The following is a 22,570-nucleotide window of genomic DNA, read 5'->3' as shown; positions in this document are numbered from 1 at the left end:
TCCTCAAAATATTTTTAAAAAAAGAAAAAAAAACGGCCCTTTTCAGGGCCAAGAAATTTCGAAAAGGGAATGCTGTTGAACTTGTTTTTTTCCTCCTTTTAGCTTTCGAGCTCGGGAGACGTTTATGAAATCAAAACTTCTTGCTTTTCTGGAAATGTGCTCCATATTCTTCCTCATAATTAAAATGATCCTTTTTCTTAGGATTTTCCTTCATTTTTATATAGCAGCATCATGTCAGTTTTGCATGTAAAAGTTGATACGTAGACATTGTCCTTTCGATTTGCTTGAAAATCCCTTGTATCATGTAATGTCGGTCTCTGGTGCCATTGAAGCAGCTTGCTCATACATGCAATGCAGCATAGCGTTAGCCAAACTGGGGCTACAGTTTCTTGACTTTTTGATTTTACTCAAAAAAATTTATTACAGTCGGTAGTAATTCATTTTTCTAAATATTTTCTTTTCAAGAAATATATGCACATAATACTCACATATATTTTTTGTTTTATTTATAAAGATTATTTTTAGTTATTCTTACACTGCAAGTATATGATATTTCCTGTGAAATATTTTCTTTTCAATATTCTTTTTCCTACAGTTCTACGTCGGTGAGAAAAATGTCATTATATTTTCTCATTAATATACTGTGATTATTACTAATGCATTTTTGGTATTGTTTTTTTTTTTTTTTTTTTTGCATGGGCAATTTTCGTTTCCTCGGGAAATTATTACACTTGCATTCATAATAACCTAAATAATTCATATGGACTATGAGCTTCTTGAATTTCAAAGTGTTATACATTACTTCTTTTTAATTGTCTCTATCTATTCTTTTCTTTTTGTTCTGCGCATTTTGCTTAGCAATCCCACAAAAAATGAGTGCTGTAATTTGCCAAAACTTAATTAATAGTTTTCTTGAGAAGAGAACAAAAACTTCCAAAGTTCCTCTGCTATCTACCCTTAGATTCATTCTCATCGGATGATTATCAAATCGTAATTTTCCTTTAAACATCATGCGTGTTATTCAAAACAAATACAATGTGCATGTGGAACATATAGAGCATTTCTTAAACGGCAACATTTTTTATCCAGTTTGCTTTCTTTTCCAACTGTAGAACTGAAAGTTGGAAAAAAAGATAGCACGAAATATATCCATTACGCGAGCGAATATGAATTCAACATCAAAACAAATATTGCATCACGATTTTAACCATCTCAAACCCAGGGAGCTCAAACCTAATTCTCTCATTAGTTGACATCAGTTAATCGCTCCAAGTACATGCGATTATCATCGACCAGTAGCTCCGATTATCTTTTTTGTGATTGGGTAGTGTTTCACTTGAATTCGGCCCTTGATTTCGTTTATCCTCCATGCTTTGAAATATAGCACATTTGAGCAACAGTACTGAAATTACTCAACATAGTTCCGAATATTTTTGACGGTTACGGTTTCTTTAAAATTCACGGTTGACGAGTTGGAGAGTTGTGTTGGAGTTGCAAAAGTTTCCACTTGTAGTTGTGTGTTGTGAAGAGGATCAAAGGAATTTCGTGATTAATATTTAATACTAACCCTAGCATGCCATCAGCTATGGAGTAAGTTTCTCAATGTAAAGAAACGCTTTCATGACAATGTTTGAAATCATTGTCTGCTCATATGTTAATGTGTTTTCTGAGAAAAGACTTGCATGTTTTATATTTTCTCGGTTTTTTAGAAATCACACTAAATTGGATTCTACTAAAATAGTGAAGTGTGATTCTTTTGATTAGTGAAATACTTTGCTATTTTACGCATTTCAGTCCATGCGTTTTTACAAAAAGATTAAAAAAATCTTTGAATCTTCAACTCGCTAACTACGTGCAATAGTAAAAAGCGTTTTACTGTTACACTAACCGATGCCTATTGCTTCTATTAATAGAGATTTTATGTTTAGGATAAAAATCCAATGGATCACTTATAACATTGAGGATCTGTCATTTATTCTCACTTTCTTTTGTGATGGGACTGTTACAAGAGGTGTGTAGAATAGAATGGTTTAAATGTGGCCAATTAATTAATTTGTTATTCTTTTACTCAGCATCACCTTCTAAATGTGCTCATTTGCAATAAAAAACATTATAATAACTATTCAAATATAAACGTACATGTATTGTATCAAGTTATAAGAATACTTGTTTTATTTTTTTCCAGAAGTTGGCAGACATTTTTGCTTATTTTTCTCTATATATTATCAAAAAAACAGAACAAGAAATTTTTGGAGCCAATTTTTCCCCTTTAGCTCATTTGGGTCAGTTGTTGATGCCTTTCAGAGCCAAACAAATCCTTGCATTGCAAACTTCCTCATAGTTTCAAAAAATTTCAGTCTTCAGAAAATTCTACTTCAATCCACTATCATTCTTGATGTGAGGTTAAAATAAACCCCCCTCCCCCTCCTGCTACAGATTCTCAATTTGAGTACAGTATAACTTCAATTTCCGTTTCAAGGACTCGAGAACAATTAAAATTATTTAACTACAAGCAGTACAGAAAACAAAAAGGAATAGAGGTGTTGTTCCCCCCCCCCCCCCCCCCGTGCAGAACAGATTAACAATATGCAGTAGAAGTAAGATAGAAGCAAGCAATACAAAAGAATTTCCAAAATACTGGACTGCATTTGGGATTAAATAAACAGCAAGATGTGAAACACACGAGTCATAAAAATTTGTCTCAAGTACTATGTTACAAAAACGTGAGAACCATGATTTTTACATTTTTGATGCAGGATGATGCAAGGAACTGAATTTAACATATTTTAGCATTTATTCCTCGACCGTCTATCCCCTCCCATTTGTTATAAATATTTAAATTTATGGTTTGTATCCGTACTTTTCCAAAATTTTCAAGGTTTTCAAGCACTTGAAAATGAAATTTATTTTTTCAAATCCTTCCCTTTTTCTTGGTAAGGAACAAATCATGAAATTTTCTTTATTTCCGCCTTCAACAAAGCAGGTGTCCTAAGCTATATAGCTTGTTTAGTTTATAGGCAAATCCGCTTTTTTAAAATCTTTGTTTGAGTTTCTGATTTGTTGAAATAATCCTTGATTATTTTAAGTATTGCAGCTGAATACATAGCTCGTCCAGTCAATATTTTCACTTATACACTTGCCCAAATAGCTTTCAATTCAAAGTAGTTGTTTTCAACACATTTCAGCATTCCAGTGACCGCTTCACTACTTGTAATATATTGTACAGATTTCCCCCCCCCCCCCCCCCCCCGAAAAGGACAGTTGTTATTTTCTACATTTTCGCTTCTGAACTATCCACAAAAGAAAAAAAATCATGATTTTTTTCTTTTAAGATTTTGGAAGGTTTATTGTTATTATGTATAAAGTCCTCCCAAGACTGGGGCGGGGCATTCCCCCTCCCCTTCGCCCTCCCATAAATCCGCCCATGCCTTGGGACACCATAAATTTCTGCTTTAATTTTGTAAACAGAAATTAGTTTCCTTAGGTTAGGGCATCATAGGTGACAGCATGATCTACTCTTCTGTGTACTGTGAAATTTCTCACATTAACAGAAAAGCACTGATCTAATTTTCTCTGTTATCAGAGTTACATTAAAGGGTCGTTCTGTTATTGAAATTTTTGAGTAGGAAATTAAATAATTTAAATCCGGGTATGTGGGAGTTAAAACATGTCCTATCATAGTAATTTAAAAGTTAAAAAATGTATTGTTCTGCTAAACCTAGCTTTTAAAAAGTTGATATTTAGGCTTGCAGGTTTCTGAAATGTTCAACCAGAACTCCGAAAAAGAAACCTCCCCCTCCCCTCTAGTGTCGCGCGTTTTCTAAAGGGTTCACATCCTTGGTTAATTTTTAGTCTGTTTGGACGGTTAGTAGTTCATTCTCAATGCTATGAATAAATACTTACTATGAACCAAAACCAGGAGTAATAATACACTGCTCGACATTGAAAATGCAACACCAAGAAGAAGTGGTCAGAAAGTGATGAAATTTGGAAAAAAGACGGAGACAGCAATGAATAATAAATGGTCTTAATTTCAAAATGATAGACAGAATACAGAGCGAGAACAGTGTCGGCTCAGTAGGATGTAGGACCACCGCGGACAGCAAAACATGAAGAAACACGTCTAGGCATAGAGTCAATAAGGGTGCGGATGGTGTCCAAAGGGATGGCTCTCCATTCCCTTTCAACCATTTGCCACAGTTCATCTTCTGAACGAAACAGGGACAGAGTCTGCAAACGGCGTCCAATCACATCCCACACATGTTCGATTGGTGACATGTCAGGTGAGTATGGTGGCCAGGGAAGTATTTGTGCCTTGGAGAGCATGTTGGCAGATGCGAACACTGTAGCCAGGCGTTATCCTTTTGAAAAATTGCATTAGGTAGCCCTTGAAGATAAGGGATTGTCACCGACCACAGCACATTATTCAAGTATCATTGGGCCGTCATAGTGCCCTGAATCCAAACTAGAGGTGATATGGAATTGTACACAATTACGCCCCAAACCATTATGCCACGTTGTCATGCGGTGGGACGTTGCACTGTTACTGCCGGATTAGATCTGTCTCCACGTCGACACTACACACATATGCGGCGACTATCACTGGATAAACAGAAGCGGGATTCATCTGAGAACACGACATTTTGCCTTTCTGTCATCCACGTTGCTCTGGTCCGGCACCATACTAAACGTTGCTGTCTACGTTGTGGGGTCAATGGCAGTCTTCTTAGCGGACGCCGTGATTGGAGACCACGTGCGACCAAACGACAGGATATAGACCAAACGACAGGTTGGACACGGGAACATTCAGGGTATCTTGCACATGCTGCAGAATAGAGAAACCAGTGACTTGTTGGTGGGATGCGTCAATCCACACATTCTGACATCACTCTGGCTGTTCCTGCACCCCTCAATCTTGTCACATTTCGTTGTTCCAACCATCTTTGGCACAGCCGATGCACCGTGCTCGTATCCATGTGGGCATCGGCTGCAATTTGACGTACGGACCAACCTCCCCTCTCAGTCCGATCACCATACCCCTCGTAAAAACGTCTATTTGCTGGAAGTGTTTTCATTGACGGCGGCCTGGCATTCTCTCATGTTACACGTATCCTCAAAGACAAAAACACAATTTCTTCGATAATTCTCCAGTCAGAAATAAAGACATTGCCCATTCTGCAAGTTCCTTCCCTTATATCTTACTTCACATTCGTCGGAGAGGTGCCCATCTCACATCATTTACATAACTCAGTGATGTATGTCTACTCTAAAATTTGCATAAATTTCTGAACACTCCTTCTTGGCATTGCATTTTCAATGTCGAGCAGTGTACATGACCCAGGAAGATAAATATAAACATTTTATTCCCTACATGTTAATATTTTCAAGTTACTTAAGAAAGAAAAAACACTTTAAGGAAAAAAAATGAACAATATTTACATGTACTTTTCATTAGCTCTCTGTTGGTTTTAATATTGTTGTAAAAACCTTCACAAGCTGATTCAATATTAATTTTATTTATTAATGTTGCAAATGACAAAGTGATTATCCTAAATAATCCTTCACGGTTAATTACTTTTCAACTTTTTTTAATCATCTAAAGTCAAATTTATCATTTTCTGGGACACCGGAATTTTGTCTGAAAACAAGGACGTCTGGCAAGACTTGATAACAACAACCTAAGTGGGGCAGGTTGGGACACACAGTGGTGAAATAGGTTGAGACACTATCCCACCAGTGTACAGTACAGAAAAATCCTATTTCATTGTACTACTACTTAATAAATTTGATGAAGAGTTTAGATGAGCTAAAATTGAGCAAAGGGCTTCTGCTCTTGAAACAGCAGCAGCAAATGTTCATTGTAATAAGATTTTAATTAGACAGGCTACTAAAACATATGGATTGAGTAAAGAACTCTTAAGACGGTAAGGAAATTTAAAATGAAGATAGAATCAAATGAAATTTGTTCCTAACAAATTTCATGTAGGCTGTAAGTTTGTAAATAGAGATTTTTTAATCAATTACAATTAGTATTTCATCTAAGTTCTTTTGCTAGTGTCCTAAGGTACCCCACCTAGTGAGGCAGGTTAGGACCTTATAATGACTTTTTTATTTTTATTATGAAAATTTAATTTCATGAAATAATGGTGTAAAATGAAATTTAATTGAATCAAAAATGTCTAAACTACATGTTCAGCTAAGTTGATTAAAAATTGATTTGAAAATTAAATTTCAAAAAGTCATAATGTAAAAAGTCCCACCTTCCCATAAAAATTAATAATTTAGCCAGTGACACAGTTTGGTGAAATATATTAAACAGTATTTTGATGTTGGAAATGAATGAAAAAGAAAACAATTTTTTATTTTGGAAACCCCTCCCAGAAAAATTTTCTCGCTGTGGCATTGAGTGTTACTGTTTCATGGTTTCATTTTAAAGATTGCTCTCACACACTAGTATTTCTCTCTCTGATGTCAGAATAGTTTCATCAAGTGTCTGTGATTTATTGGAAATTCACGAATAAACATAAATAGCTGGTGAAAAGGGAAGGATATGCTCATTTTGGATTGGTTGTTTGTCAACTTCAATTCTACTTTAGCATAGGATTTTATGGTAGATAGTCTAGCCAGTGGCAGATACAAAAGGGGGGTCATGACCCCTCCTAAACTGTCAACAACAATATTCATCCGCATTGTTTTCAACCACTTTATGCATAAAATGTAAACAACTACAGTATATTTTTAATTTATTAATTATTTTTGAAAGTAAATATTTGAAGTACTACTTTGTTTTATTGCATAACAAATAAATGTACAACATTTATCCCCAATTATGTGCCTTATTTCTTGCCCATTTGGTGTTTTTATTGACCCCCAAGCTGTTATAGTATTTTTTCGTGCCCAAAACCGTAGGTTCGTTCATGAGGGGGGGGGGGCAGTCTTCAGCATGCCCCCCCCCCCAAAAAAAATGGTTTTCTGTATCTGCCTCTGAGTCTAGCATGGGTTTTTCTTTTCGTTTGTGTGGCCATGGCTAAAAGTCAATGTTACCTTTCAAAGGTGGAAATATCTAAAGTTATGAATAATCCATCTATGGATCTTTTTTGGCCATGACTGAAACTACCATAAATTATTAGAATTGTTCATATACTAGTTACTTTCCTGAATTATGCACCGAAAAAGATGACAAAAGAATTCTTAGAAGATGTGTCGTTTGCTCAAAGCAGAACAAAAGATGTGACAATGCCTATGAATGTAAAATGTGCAATGTTGGTCTCTCTGCATTGATCCATCTTTCAGATTTTTTATATGGCTTTGAAATATTAATTATTACAATATTCTTCAAGTATTTCAATGTTAAATGTAAATATTTTTAATGTTTTTTTTTTCTTTATTTTTACATTTTGTATCAACATTTAGTGTCTAATTTTGGTACTTTTAGCTGTAGTAAAATAGATTATATTTTATTGTTAACTATCAATTAGTTTCATTAAATTGTTTTGTTATGGTTATGATTGAAATTATGACAGGGTCAGGTAGGTTAAAATGAGGCAATTTTTACCTACTTTCACGTTTAAAAAAAAAAACGATTCATTTCTTCTAATTTTTTAAAATTGAAATATGACATACATTTTTTTAGGAAAGTTTTAACTAACTTTAATAAAAAAATTTCAAACATCAACTGATTTAACTTGCTTTGAAAAATGTTGATCCGATGGGGTAAAATGGGTCATAATGCAAAATGATGTCTAAAGACTATATTTATCATCACATACATTACAATCAAGAAGTGATACCTTACATTTTCTGTTACACAATTAGATATTCAAATTTAAAAGTAATATTTTTCATGGTTGTTACAAAATGGCTCCTCTAATACTTTTACAACATCAGTCTTTTCTATAATATCAATGTCCTTTCAGGGAAAACATAAAAATTTCCAATTCTTGATTTTTTGTTACACATTTGATGTGTATTTCATCGCTTTCAATTTGCATAATTTGACCAACAAGTCTTTCATTCTTTTATCTTTATACTCTATAATTACCCAATTTCCAGGGAAAAGTTCATTTGCATTTTTAACTGGATCCGAATGATTTGTTGCAGATTGACATTTTTTCTGTTTATATTTTAACTGTGGCAGCTTCAAGTTTCTTTTTCTTTTTTTTATTTGAGCTAGTTCTTCATTACAAAGATGTTTAATCACAACAGGTTCCGTCAATACTTCTCCAGCTTTGTGTTGGACTTGTTTCCTTTTCTTCTATGAATCAATAATAGCTGCTAAAGTAGAGCTTGATTGCATAGGTGACAGAGCTGTGACGATAGCACATAAAGGTTGCGTTCGACGAATCTCACCGGTTGACCGGTAAGTAACCGGTTACAAACCGCAGCGTTCTATCATCTATCGGTTATCTCACCGGTTACCATTTTCAGCTGTTGATGGGAGCACGTGATCATTAGCTGTCATGTGATTAAATAACCGGTAGCTCCCGGTCGAGCTCGTCGAACGCAACCATTAAATCTTTGAATGGTCACATCACTATATTACATCTTGGCGATCAAATGGAAAGCCACAGTCTGCATGGAACTTTATACAAGGTAGTGTTCTTATTTATAACAAACATTGTTTACATTAATTAAAACTTAATGCTTGGTTCAAGTCAGCTAAGCCTAACTATGATCCATTTTACCCCATCCAAAAAAATTTGATATAAGAAGGAAAGTGAAGGAAAGGAAGTTTTCCCACTTGATTGGCCTGAGATATTCTGCAGAGCTTCTTTTATGAGAATAGGATAATCCAATTTTTCTCTGTTTTCTTTTTTAAAAAATTTCTGAAATTAGTACTGAAGTTAGTTCTTCACAGTACTATCTACAACTTCTAAATAATTTTTCTTGTGTTGCTATATTCATGAATTTAACTATTTTTAAAAAGAAAAATGTTGCCAACAATTCAAAAAATAATACTAAAAAAAATGATTTGAAAAAAAAAATAATTTTAACTTGATTACAGTCAGTTATTTATAAATTGACCCACTTATTCCAAGACCCATTTTACTAAACCTGACCCTATCTTTAATCACATATTTAAAAATGGTTTCATTTCTACCTAAAGTGTACCTTTTTCCTTTTGTTCACTATTACCTAAAATGTTTATTGCGCACTTTCTGATATTGCATATTAAGCTTAGCGGGAGAAAATGCCCCTGTCTGTATGCGTGTAACAGCTGCCGTCCTGAGAGAGCACTGTCTGCCGTGACCTCCTGCCAAAACACTGAGGGATGGCCTATTTGTTGTCTTATCTAATTTGTATTTTTTAGTCTTTAAAAGATTTCCTTGTGTGTCATTTTTTTTTTCTTTTTGGCAGGACAAAACCTATCAGCTGGGCTGATCAAGTCGAACAAGGAGAAGGTGAGTCAACTTCATTTATTAGCTTTTTTTACTTCCTTTTACAAAAAAGGAAGTATTGTATTCGTGAAAAAAATTTCACCCCAAAATCGGTCTTTATTTCCTTTTTGCTCACCCCCAAATGAATGTTGAGTTTTTTTTTCAACCCGACCACAAGTGGGTGTGTGCCTAGGAACGTACAGACACCCAAAATATCCATTTTGATGATCCCCAAGTTAATTACAACGAGTTTTCTCGTGACATCTGTATGTATGTGTGCATGTATGTCGCATGACTCAAAAACGGAATATCCTAGAAAGTTGAAATTTGGTGCGTAGACTGCTAGTGGGATCTAGTTGTGCACCTTCCTTTTTGGTTGCATTCGGATGCTCCAAAGGGGGGTCTTTTGCCCCTTTTTTGGGGGAAATCATTGTTAATTTCGATGTATATTCAAGTGGTGTTATAATTTGGGGGACACTTGGCGATATATCGCCAGTCCTTTTGGTCGCCAAGTTTTGTTGCCAACTTGGCGCCGAATTTTGCGATTTTTTTTAAAATCTGGTTTCAATTTGGCCACTGTTGGGGATATTTAGAGAGTAAACTATTGAATCATATTAAAACTGCCAATAATAAGAAAATGACATTAAATTGGAGTAAAAGTAAGTCATGTGATGCACACATCAGCTCGTTTTTTTTTTAAACAACAAAAATCATATGTACAGTAAAATCTCAACCATCTGAATAGTTGAGTATATGCCAAACTATTGTGTAAATATGTCCAACCTAAACTGGGTTGACGAAAAATGTTTTCATTCTATGAAGTGTTAGAAATGACCAGTTGACCAAAATTCTGAATTTTACTCCGAGATGTCCAATCCTAGCCTCCAAATCCAAAATTTTGGATCTTGTTGAACCTTTCTTCTCCCGACTCATAAACACAACTTGATGTTGACATGAAAGAATAAAAAGAAACATGTCGTCAATTTTAACTTTTTAAAAAACATATTTGTATCACAGTTGTGTAGCCAGGGTTTCATTTTGGAAGGGCTCCAATGAAATTTGCATGTGCTCAAATTCAAGTTTCCTTATATATTATTAAAAGAATTATGTGTGAAAAATGAACATTTTTATTTTTGAGTTTTCCTACTCATTTCGGTGAAAATCCAAAGATTTTTCGTTTTGTCACCTCTAAAATTTATCTCGGGTGTCATCAAGATGCTTAGATTTCTCAATTTACAATCTCTGGATTTTTTAGTAAAAATTTATTTTATTTTTTTAATACCAGCTAAGCCTTCCTCCCCCCCCCCCCCCCATTGATTGCTTTTTATTGAAATAAATTTGGCAAATGATATTAATCGGGTATCCAACACATTTATGTTATATTACTGTGGGTGAATTCTCAAATTACCAAATGAAACTTAAAATTTCACCAAATGATGAAATTCAATCATTTACACTCAGCTACATCTAATGAGAAGGAAAATTAGGCATTTTTAAAATTAAAAAAAAAAAAAAAAAAAAAAAAAAAAAAACAGCAGCATTGCAGTGCTATTTGTAAATTGTCCAAATCATTAGACAAAATTTTTTGAATATGGAATGGAATTTTTTTAGAGGCCACAGTGACCTTCCATCTGGATGCCCCTGCATAATAATTCTTTAAATATATTAATACAGTTTACGGAAGTTATGGGCAAAAATTTTATTTTGCATAGAAAGAGAACTTTTTCTCCTTTTATACACAGGGTTCGTACAGGTCATGGAAATCCTAGAATGTTATGGAAAAAATTAAACAAATTTCAAAACCTGGAAAAGTCATGGAAAATTGAAATTTTCATTTAAAGCCATGGAAATTTATTTGAAGACCATGGAAAGATCTCCTGGGCAAAGAGAAAGTAACAGTAGCTAAAGAAGCATCAGAAATCTTTAGTGATTTAACAGTGTTGCACATAAAAGTTATCAAAACTGGAAAATGGAACTATCCCAAAAAGAAATCTGAATTTTGAAATCTCATTGCATCCACTTCCGTAGCAGCCGCTCTTCTTTTCTTGTAATGTGATTTTACTGTTTTGACATCCCTTATTTTGATTTTATCATTATTTTCAACACTTCTTTTATTATATTTTCTAAAGTAGTGAACTTGCACGTTTTTTTATTTTGCCACGCCCACTCAAAAAGCTCAATTCAATTGCATCCGAGTTCGTTTCCTTCACTTGTAAAAAAAATATTTTAAAACTTATCTATCTTATATTGTTGAAGGTTTTGAAAAATAAAGATCTTTAGTCAGGTGATAGAATACAGAAATAGGGGAATTCTAATGCTCCAAAACTACTCCCCTACATATGACCTGCAAAACTGATCCATGCAACCCACTGTTGATGTCAAGAATCAAACACTATATGTTCAGAAATTCCTGAACCAATTAATTTTCATGGATTTGAAAATGGGCAAATAAATAATGTAAATTTGAATCAAAAGATTTATTCACAACTGAATGTTTTTTTTTTAAATAAATATCTGGCTTAGAAACATGAATTTTCTTCAGAATGTGACTTAACTTTCTAGAACCAAAATACTGTCAAGTTATGTGGATGATTAAATGCACTGTTGACACTAAAAGGCTTTTGAAGCAAATTTATCGAAACTTAGTAATGACTCATTCAACCTTCGACCCATTCATTATCATTCTGCCTGTTTATAAAAATATATACACATTATATATATATATGTATATATATAATACTTAAGCATCATTGTATTCCATTCACTCAATCTTTACTTTACTTGAATTTATATGATGAAGACAAATAAGAATAATTTAGTATTTAGGTGTACACTGATTGTTTTTTGGTATACACAGGTAGTAGTGCATTCGCATGGCAGTTTTGCTAAAGCTCATTCCCAAAATTTTGCATGTTTGATATTAAGTAGTAATATTCTCTTCTTGTGACAAGGTTATGAAAATTTTTATGATGCCATGAAAAAGTCATGGAATTTTTTTCATCCAAATAAGAGTATGAACCCTGTATACAAAAGAAATCTTTTAGAAATTTTCTTTAAAATGGTTACTTGCTTTTGCCCTGAATAAAAGCCGACTGGATCCCAGTCACCCATTGAATGAGCAATCTCATGCTAAAATTCATACTGTGCTTGCCACTTGAATCCCTTTGCATCCTATAAACATTTGAACTATTTTAACCTAACCTCTTTTAAACAGCTTTATTTGTGTAATTATAAAAGTACTAGAAAGTTGCTAGTATACTAGAAGTAATAAAAATATATAAAAAAGTACTTGATATTACGTATACTAGAGATAAGTATAAAAGTACTAGAAATTAAGGTATGACGGTGGAAAATTGCTTCCACATTTGAACAAAGCAATTGCCTGTTTGGTAGGCTTGCCAGGTTTCTGAAATGTTCAACTGGGACACCGGAAGAGACCCCCCCTCCCCCCATCCCCACCCCACTGTCGCGTGTATTCAAAAGGATTCACAACCTTGGCTGGTTTTTAGAATATTTTAGACGGTAGTTCATTCTCAATGCTAAGAATAAATGGCTACTAAATAATGAACCAAAAACAGGAGTAATAATACATGACCAAAGCAGATAAATTTAAACATTTTATTTCTTTCATGTTTATATTTTCAAGTTACTTAAGAAAGGAGAAACACTTTGAATAAGGAAAAAAAATTAACAATATTTACATGTAGCTAAAACTGTTTTGGTTAAAAAATTGATTTAAAAACCTTCACAAGCTAATGCAATATTAATTTTACATATTAATGTTTCAAATGACATAGTAATTATCCTAAATAATCCTTCAGAGTGAATTATTTTTATAGTTTTTGGTCATCTACTGTCGTATCTATCATTTTCCGGGACGTGAAGTAAATCGGCCGGGACACCGGAATTTGGTTTGAAAACTGGGACTGTCCCGGTCAAACCGGGAGGTCTCGCAACCCTACTGTTTGGTCATATATCGATAGTTGACATTTTAACCCTAACTCCAGTGGATGAACCCTAAACTTGGGTAGCGTTCATTGTTGACCACTTTTTTGTTTCTTCATACTCCTAAAATTAGTCTTACCAGTAAAACAGTTAAGTTATTGGATCCAGTCCAGCCTTGCCAAAAAGTAAAGCATTTCCCTGCATGTCAAACATTACCAAAAAATATCAAATTATCATGCCCTAGCGTGAGTTCTATTGTTGATGGATGACTTCAGGAGCGTTACTCGATCAGTGAATTCGCTATTATATATATGGGGATCTCTTGATTCTCCACCAAACTTAGTCCTGAGCAGAACAGCACTTTGCTCAAGCTTGGATTTACTCGGCACCTCTGCAGCAATCTCTCACTTAAAATTTGACCTTTTTTATGGATCAATCGCTGTTGTTTATAGAATTTAAAGAGTTCTGACCAATAATTTAAAAAATTGCTTTTATTTATGCATCAGTATTTCTTCCCCATCCAAAACTTATGAATACTGTAAATACTGTAAAAAGTCTGCCTAGCAATTGTAGAAACTGTTGTATTCTGTACTGTTGTAAAAAGAGTGTATCTGTCCTATTGAGTGCTGCTCGAAAAATTTTCTCAGTTTTGAATTTATTTCAATTTTTTTTTACAGAATTTGAAGTAGAATTTTCGCAATGCAAATTACTTTATTGTGCTTCCTATTTTGTCTATTGTTCAAAACCCATTTTCTAGTGTTTTTTAATTTTTTAACTTATTTAGCTCCCTATAATGGTTTGATCTTTTTTTTTTATTTCTAGCTGATTCTCAGCCTGCTGGAGAAGTTATCACTGGAGATAAAAAGATAGTTACTGAGTTCAAACTTAATGATGAAGGGAAGAAAATCAGGGTAAATATTTTTATTTATTTATTTGTAATTTCTTCTTGATTCTTCAGCAGACTTATACTGTTTTCTTATAGTACATGTTTTTGTCATACCTTCTTTTTTTCCTGTTTTTTTTTTTCAGTGGAAAGTTACAATTTCCTTTACTATCAATTATATGAGATTTTTTGTTCCTTTGCATATGCTTATTAACTTTTATCTTTTTAGGTTGTGCGCTATTACAAGATTGAACGGAAGATGGTCTCAAAATCCATTGCATTGCGTAAAGTAAGTATATGTGGCATGTTTACACTTCACGCTCCAGAATCCTCAGTACCTACCATTATTGTGGTTTATTTGGTTAGATGGAACCTGTGGCATGTACAAAAGAATTTTTGTAACTGAAGTGACTGTTAATCAAAAGTACCTTCGGTAAAGAAAATGTTTGTTTAAAAGGAAGACTTAAAAATGCCCTTAAACTTCCAGTCAAAATTTAAATGTGTAAATATTTTCAAAATAAGTATTAAATGTGATGCTTTTAACTGTTTCTTTTGTTATAAACAATAGATTTGTTCAATAAGTGTCACGTAAGTCAGAAAATACATTGTATATTTAGTACAACATTATATTAAACTTTAACCTATATTGTTTCATTAATACTGCACTGAACTTTGTTTTGTTCTTAAATTTCAAACAAGAATATATGAAATACATCGCCAGCTCAGTCAATTCCAGCCGAGGACTGCAGTTTCGTGCTTATTAGCACTCATCAGCCCGGCATAGGAGTGACTGAGCTGGAGGTGGAAACCCTCTTAAGAAAGCCAAGAGAGCCAAACAAACTTGTAGCTAATACAGTGAAACTTCTCTGGAGCGACCACTCTCCGTTCCTGAAAAAAGTGGTCATTAATGGAGGTTGGTCGCTCTTGGAGGTCATTTTCGAACATGCAAATATAGCACCATAGTTGTTATTTACCTTCTTCCTGCAGTGATACCAAGAACATTATGATAAGAATGTATTTAAATAAAGAAACTTTTTTTTTTAATTTTAAATGTAAAATATACTTTTTACATGATTTTTTTATTTAAAAACTAGTAGCTTTAAAATTCACCTGCTTCAGATTCTTTGTTTCTCCTAAAACAACTTTAGTTTCTAGTTTAGTTTTCAGCTGCAAAAATAAATTAATAATGTGTCCTTATTATTAGTGCAAGATAAGATTATTTATTTCTGTTAGAGTTTGTTGTAAGGACAGCTTTTTTTTTACTGCTAATTTCCTTTAATTTCCTTTCTGATGTTCCTTTCTTGTGTAAGTTCAAGATTTCCGCACGTCTTTCAAGCGTGAGATTGCTCGGTTTTTCGAAATTTTGACTGCAATGTATGGTATGTTGGTGAAAAGCAGACTTCAAATTCACTGAAACCAATTCTTGAGCTTTCAAAGGCACTAAAAATAGATTTTGTCCACTCTGATGAAGTAAGAATGCTCTCTTCTAACCCCCCTCTCCCGTAAGCAACCAAGAAATTCCAAGAAACAACCTTTTAACAAAGTTCTGTTCTTATCAACCTCCCTCAATGAAAGGTGCACAATTGATTTGCCTTGAGATTTGCATGTGCTACATTAGCTTCCCTAGGGTCCGAAAAACAACGCCCTCCTTTTTGTGACTTTAACGAGGTTCCAAGCAGAGAGAGCAAGAAAGGAACATGTTTTGGACCCACTGGAGAATAGATTTTAATCCCTTATTATTCTAGTTTCTTTCCATCTTTGTTAATATGAGAAAACCGTTCTGTGTACATATGAACTTTATTTTCTATTGCTTTTCTTCTGTTGTCTCTCTTTCAGTTTTCTCCAACAAAAATTCCTGTATTTTTTAATGCTGAGGTTTACGATTTGCCGGTCGTTGTGAGAGGTTTCAATGGTCTTTCCCAGAGGTATTTTAACATTAATCATATACGGGGAAAATTTGGTGCCCCAGAAAAGTGGTTGTTATATAGAGGTGGTCGCTCATAGAAGTTTCACTGTATGGAATTAGCACTGACCAAATGAGTGACCGAAGCAATGGTTCGGTTCAACTCGAATATTGAAGGCAAGGCAAGTATTCAGTAAGTTACCGCTGTAGGGCAGATTTAAAGAGTAAACTATTGAATCACATTAAAATTGCCAGTAATGGGGAAATAACATTGAATTGGAGTAGCAGGAAGTCATATGATGCACACATCAGCTCGTTTTTATGATTAATTTGTTGTAATCTAGCTAAATTTGGCGTTTATTCCATATTTTTCATCTAAAATTTTCTTAGTAACGTAGCCTGTAAATAGTTTCTTGTAATGTACATAAAACCCCCTAACATTCGACTGAAGTATATGGTCCCCGGATAACATTTGTGAATGGAACAAAAAGAAAATATGAGAGATTTGTAGAACTTAGTAGGATTTTCTATATATTTCTTCACTTGGTATAAAACACCGGGCGTCTTGTGAATGAGCGCAGAGTCAGTTGTGCTTTTTAACGGTCTGAAGTTCGTCTGGGCCGTTGTTCTGTTTATTGTGAGGGATTTTGCGTTGTGGTTTGCGTATTTGGATGTAAATACATGTGCCATCGTTGAGTTTACGGTGTTATTTGGTATTTGCTTAATTGCTGATAATTGATTTAGCAGTTGCAGGGTTTGAAATAGGGTTCAATTTCTAGGGGGGAATGTCCCCCTTTACTTCAGATTCCAGGGGGGAGTTTTTGAATTTGGGGAGAATTTTTATAAGTTCTGAAAATTTGTTTAGAATTTTTTAATAAATCATTTTTATTGTATTTTCTATTTATTCCTTTTTAAATAATAATTTTTTTTTGTGTGATATCAACCCCACATTTTCAAATAATTATTCAGTAATTTTGCAATTTTATTTTATTATTTCATTTTTAATAAAATATTTTACAACTAAGTAACATACACATGTACATTCAATTATTTTTTTAAATAGACCATTTTCTGGCTCTAATTATCCGAATGGGGTTCGGTCCCCATTGATTAGAATAATATTTCTACTGCACAAAGACTTTTTTCTGACCATCAAAAAGTTAAAGTAAAAAATTGTCTTTATACCTATTGAAAACAGACTGTCATTTCCAGCAGCTATCGGATCGCATTTCGACCGGCAGATCGAAATTAGGTGATGTCAGCGGATCGGAATTCGTTGATCTCAACGGATCGGAATCGATTGATGTCGGCGGATCGGAATTCGTTGATGCCGGTGAATCGGAATTTGTCGATGTAACTTGTATTGCTTTGAATTGATGGACGCCTTATTAAATTTTTTCCATCTTTCCAAAATGAAAATGGATTTCAAAATATTTTTTTTTTTATCTTCTCCGCTTTCCCGGTCTGGGATTCGTTATCAAGTTTAAGAATTTACGGGGGGGGGGGGGAATCCCGCACAGATCTTTGGATTGCGTGGGATTTACCAATTCTGCGCGCGTTTTGCGCAATCCCGCGCTCTATTTCAAACCCTGAGTTGTAACTACATTTCCTGTACATAGCTGTAAATAAATCTCCTCTGCTTTTCTCAAGAACTGTGTCATCATTCAAAGAAAGTTTGAAGTTGTTTGTTGTTTTAGTAGTAAAATTGAAAAATCCATTGTATACTTCTACTCAATCCAGAATGCAAACAGGTTTTTGTAAATATAATTTGCTCTTAAAGGAAGACCAATCAATAATTCTGTATGTACATGAAATTTTAATCGTATTTTTTGCAAAAATTCTTACATATAAATGTAGCTATTGGTAACTTGTTCTCCTATAGCAATAATAAATTTCTAGTGAAACGTAAAATTTCATCCTTCCATTGTAAATGCAAAATTATATGTATAAGATGGTTAAAATTTTGCACATTTTTTTTTTTTTTTTTTGAAGGCTTGGAAGAAGTTTGGCTCAGCTTCAAATGATCCTCCAGGTCCTAATCCATCAAATACTATAGTGTGCGAAGAAATTTTTATGCAGTTCTTGTCCAATAAAGAAGTAAGGTTATGTGTTTAATATTTGTCTATTAAAATGTTTTTACAGATGGAATTTATGTCTTGTCAAATTTAGAGTTCAAACCAACACCTCCTTAATACTAAAGCCTATCACATTTGCTTCCAAAAGTGATCCTCCGCCAGTACTCTAACAACGTTACCTGGCGGCAATACATGGATGGCGTTGCTGTGACGATGGATTCAAACAATTCAAATCAAATTGTTAATTGGTCGATTTAAAAATTTAAATTTGTTCTTATTAATGTTCTTACTTTGATCATTTTGCTCTGTGTTAAAAGCCAGAAAGCGATAGGCATTTAGTATTTAGGAGGCATTGATTCAAACAAAATATTTTATGAACTCTGACATGATTTTGATTTTCAAAAAATCTTTGTTTGAAAATATTAGAACATTGATTGTTCATGTAGGATCAGACGGGAATTATGGGTCGAAAAACCATAACATCTTAATTTTTCTTCAGTATAAAAGTAAAATGATTTGATTTGGCATGGAGTAAGAAACAATTTAGAAATTATTCAAATAATCCCTTTACCTAAAATTGCATTATTATTTATCCTATTTAAAAAAAGTAAGTGACATTGGAATTATCAGGGATTATAGGTAAGATATGGAGTAAGTATGAGTCATCACCTTATTTATTTATTTATTTATTTTTTGAATTAATTCTTGTCAAAATTTACTGCAACTTTTGCAATTGTGTTATTGCAAATTCTTCCCTTTTTCTTGTTGTCATACACAATTCCAAAAAAAGCTTATTTTCAATTTAGGTGCTTTCTATATCAGCTTGTTGAGGTACTTTTATTTTTTGCAAGCAAGGTTTTTCTCAATGACTGCAATTGCTTTGCATTTAATTTCTCCCCTGTTTCTTTATCTCTTTCAAGATACAATCGAGTTCGATTTGTTACAACTACCAAATTTGTCTCCTTATTTGATACTCTAGGGATTTGTATTGTTTTTATTTACTTTTATTTTGATGCTTGATGTGTGCCGTAATTTCACGCTGACATAGTTTGTCTTCAGAGCTAAGCTTGATTTGCAATCCAAAAGGGTAAAATTGCACCAATCCAAACTAAAAATAGATGTTTCATGTAATCTAAAGGCATGCTCCTAAAAGTAGCTTAGAATCTGTTTATCAGATATTATTGTGAAGTTGTTATAACAACAAGAGCATGAAAAGTAAGTGATTTCAAACATCTATCAAAAGTTTTCTGTCCAGGACAACACCAATGCACACATTAAATCACAATTTATCAACACTGCTTGAAAGAATACTTCTAACGGCTCTTTGCTTTCTTATACTAACAAGTGGGACAGTCTACAAATTTGGTCGACATTCTTCACCCTTCCCTAGCCTATTTGGGAGGGATGACCATACTCACACATGTGCTCATTTTTACACCCTTTCATCGGTAATTGCTTTGGGTGTGGAAATAAGGTATCCTGTTCTGAATTTACATATTACTCATGTATTCTGAATTCAAATATTTCAAAAACTTGTTTCAAATAAATATAAGAATCTGCTTCTGGATTTTTTCTTCAAAGCTGTACCAATATGTAAAATTTTAGAAAGTGCTGGATATATGTTCAGTTGATTTTATTTCATTTTTTTCCCTTAGGAAGAAAAAGGTCAAGAAGAAGATCCCTTGGCAAAACTTAAGGGTCAAAAAATGGTTAAGTGTCGTATTTGCAAAGATGATCATTGGACTACTCAATGTCCATACAAGGATAAACTTGGCACTTTGCCTGATTTGTTAAAAGAAGAACCAAAGCCAGGTAAATATTTTTCTAATGCACATTTTAACTTGCTTGTTCTGACTCTAAACCAAACATTAACCTTTAAAGATACTTTTTAGTTCTAAAAGTTCAATGTAATAAAAATGCATTTCATAGATCATTGCAGTTGTGCCCAATTTTTCCTTACACAAGGACCATGCCTCATGTTAAAGGGAACCTCCCAAGCCGTAACACTTAAACTTTGAATGAATTAAAAATTTTTCTTGATAACATGTTACCAACACAGAAAAAGGGAGAAGATTTACAAATCAAAAATTGTGGCAGTGAGAAGCAAAGGGATGTAACTGTGCATTTTCAAGTTTTGAGTAAAATGCATTCAAAGATAACATCCTTGGTAGGCTTTCATTGATTTTTTTTTTTTTTGAAATTAATCTGTATAGCAGCAACTACTAGGGCTACTAGTACCATCTCTTGCCCCTAGACAGAAGTGAGGTTCGCCTACCATGTGTACTGGTTATCTCCAAATTTTTAATTTTGCCACTTACATTTCTTTGCTTTTCACTGCCTCAATTGTTGTTACCATTGCTATATGCATATTTTATCCATATAAAGTTTGTATCTCTTTTTTGAAAGCCAAGTTCTGATTATTTGGCTTCAAGTTTGCAATTTATATAAATAAAGCAGAGAATATATATATATATATGTGTGTGTGTGTGTGTGTGTTCCCTATACAAATCCAGTTTAGGTTGGATCTCCACCAAATTTGGCAGGGAGGTACTTGGGCACCCGAGACGGAGCGTAGGAGGGTTTTTGACTTTATATTTTTCAGGGGTTCCGTGCCCCCCTCCCCCCCCCCAGCCTTTTCTAGACCCACCTTTGCTTCTCAGCAGGTGTTATAGCCATTCCAGTGGAAAATTAACTTTATAAATACAGTTAACTAATGATATCAAATATGTGACTTTCTGTCAAATCTGGTAACATTGTAACAGACTTGATAATTAACAGTTTTCTTGTTCCCAAGATTGTTCCAAAAGAGAATTTCAGTCGGCACATCCCTGCATTATTATTAAAATATTCATTATGATACGATCTCTAAGTCATCTTACAATGAACTGCTACAATAGTTTAGTAAATATTCTTCATAATACAATACATGCTTCTTTTATTATAATTTTTTACTTTTAAAAACTAGTCACACATTCTTATTTTACCTGTTGCAGTTTTAGCTTTGATTTACTTTGGATATTCTTCTTAGAAGTCAAAGAATTGCTTAATTATTTCATTTCAATAATCTGTTTGTTGCCTTACGACTTGCCTGAGACATTTAGGATTCAGGAAAATATATATTTCTTAACTGAAAGTTTTTAGCTCTAAATTAACATCAAATTACTTCCAAAACGACTTAATTTTTTCAAGTGTATGTATAAAGGACAATTTTGAAATCAACGGATACTTGCCTTGAAATGTTTATTATAAGAGTACTGTAATGAAACATCTTGTTTCTTCCTTTGAAATGCTAAACATGTTGTGTGTAATTGCTTTACAAATCACATTTGCTATGTAATTTGTGCTGTAAAATTATGGTCTTATTAAATTAGTCATCAACAACTATATTTGTGACCACTTTTTTCTTTTAGCAACTCCAAACCCTCAAGCAGAAGAAAAGGTAAAGGCAGGAAAATATGTGCCCCCAAGTATGCGTGAAGGAGCCAATAGGCGTGGTGAATCTATGACACCCTCAAGAACAAGAGGTAAATAATGAAATTAGTTAATTTAATTTTTGTAATTGTTTGAAAAGCATATGAAAAGAATTATTATTGATTATTATAACTATACCATAAGATGCGAACTCTCCCAATGCTTTTGGGAGACCGATTTTTCATCAAGGCAATAAAATTCTCTCCAAAAAAGGGATTTTTCGAAAACAAAGTCTTTTCATACATGAGTATGAAAATTGTATATATATCTAAGAATTCTGTGCCTCGGAAGAAGGACGTAGGTCACACTATGGTAATTTTACTGGAGAGAGGAAAAGCTTTTTTCTGGAGCATGAAAAGAATGGGACGCATGCTATTTTAACCCTGGTGGAAAATTAAAAAGATTTTTTTTTTTTTTTAAAGAATTACATTCACATGCCTCAATGCAAAATCGGCATCTACGTACGATGTACTAATAAACGGGAAACGTCTATTTTTGTACTTATGTTAGTCTGGCTCTGAGGTACAGAATTTATAAAACTTGTTTGTTTCATTTTCTTTCTTTTTAAAATTTTTATTTCCCAAAAAAATGTTGCCAATTTATCTTTGAATTTGTAAAATTTTTACCTGCTACAATTAAAGAAAAGAGAAAAAAAAACTTACTCCTCTTTTATATGTTTTTTAAAAAATTTCTTAATCTTACTTTTTTTTTTTTTTTTTTGGAACTTTCAAAAAGTAAAGTAAAAATAGCAATATGAGTTTAAGAAATCCCAACTCACATTTAAAAAATTCCTCTTGCTCTCAATCGTTGTCGCTAAATTTATGCGTACATAATATTCCTTCTCTATCTATAGAGCCATTCCATTTCGAATCAGACAGGGCCTGTCACATGACTATCACCTCCCCCCCCCCTTCCA

The 22,570-nt window shown here is 33.5% G+C and overlaps 1 protein-coding gene across 1 annotated transcript in view; it reads left to right on the top strand.

Annotated features, from left to right (window-relative positions):
- Positions 1 to 1,432: 1,432 nt before the first annotated feature.
- Positions 1,433 to 22,570, top strand: part of LOC129224006 (eukaryotic translation initiation factor 3 subunit G-like) — a 44,762-nt gene continuing 23,624 nt past the window's right edge. Inside the window, exons 1-7 of the mRNA XM_054858400.1 lie at positions 1,433 to 1,590; positions 9,358 to 9,401; positions 14,145 to 14,233; positions 14,435 to 14,494; positions 18,101 to 18,205; positions 19,839 to 19,995; positions 21,594 to 21,707. Of these exons, the coding sequence (XP_054714375.1) occupies positions 1,574 to 1,590; positions 9,358 to 9,401; positions 14,145 to 14,233; positions 14,435 to 14,494; positions 18,101 to 18,205; positions 19,839 to 19,995; positions 21,594 to 21,707 (586 nt within the window). The 5' untranslated portion in view covers positions 1,433 to 1,573. The remainder of the gene's footprint in view (positions 1,591 to 9,357; positions 9,402 to 14,144; positions 14,234 to 14,434; positions 14,495 to 18,100; positions 18,206 to 19,838; positions 19,996 to 21,593; positions 21,708 to 22,570) is intronic.

The sequence above is a fragment of the Uloborus diversus genome, chromosome 6, assembly GCF_026930045.1.
Source record: "Uloborus diversus isolate 005 chromosome 6, Udiv.v.3.1, whole genome shotgun sequence".
Taxonomy (NCBI): Eukaryota; Metazoa; Arthropoda; class Arachnida; order Araneae; family Uloboridae; genus Uloborus; species Uloborus diversus.
The sequence above is the reverse complement of the archived record's forward strand: the minus strand, read 5'-3'. Positions and strand labels throughout refer to the sequence as shown.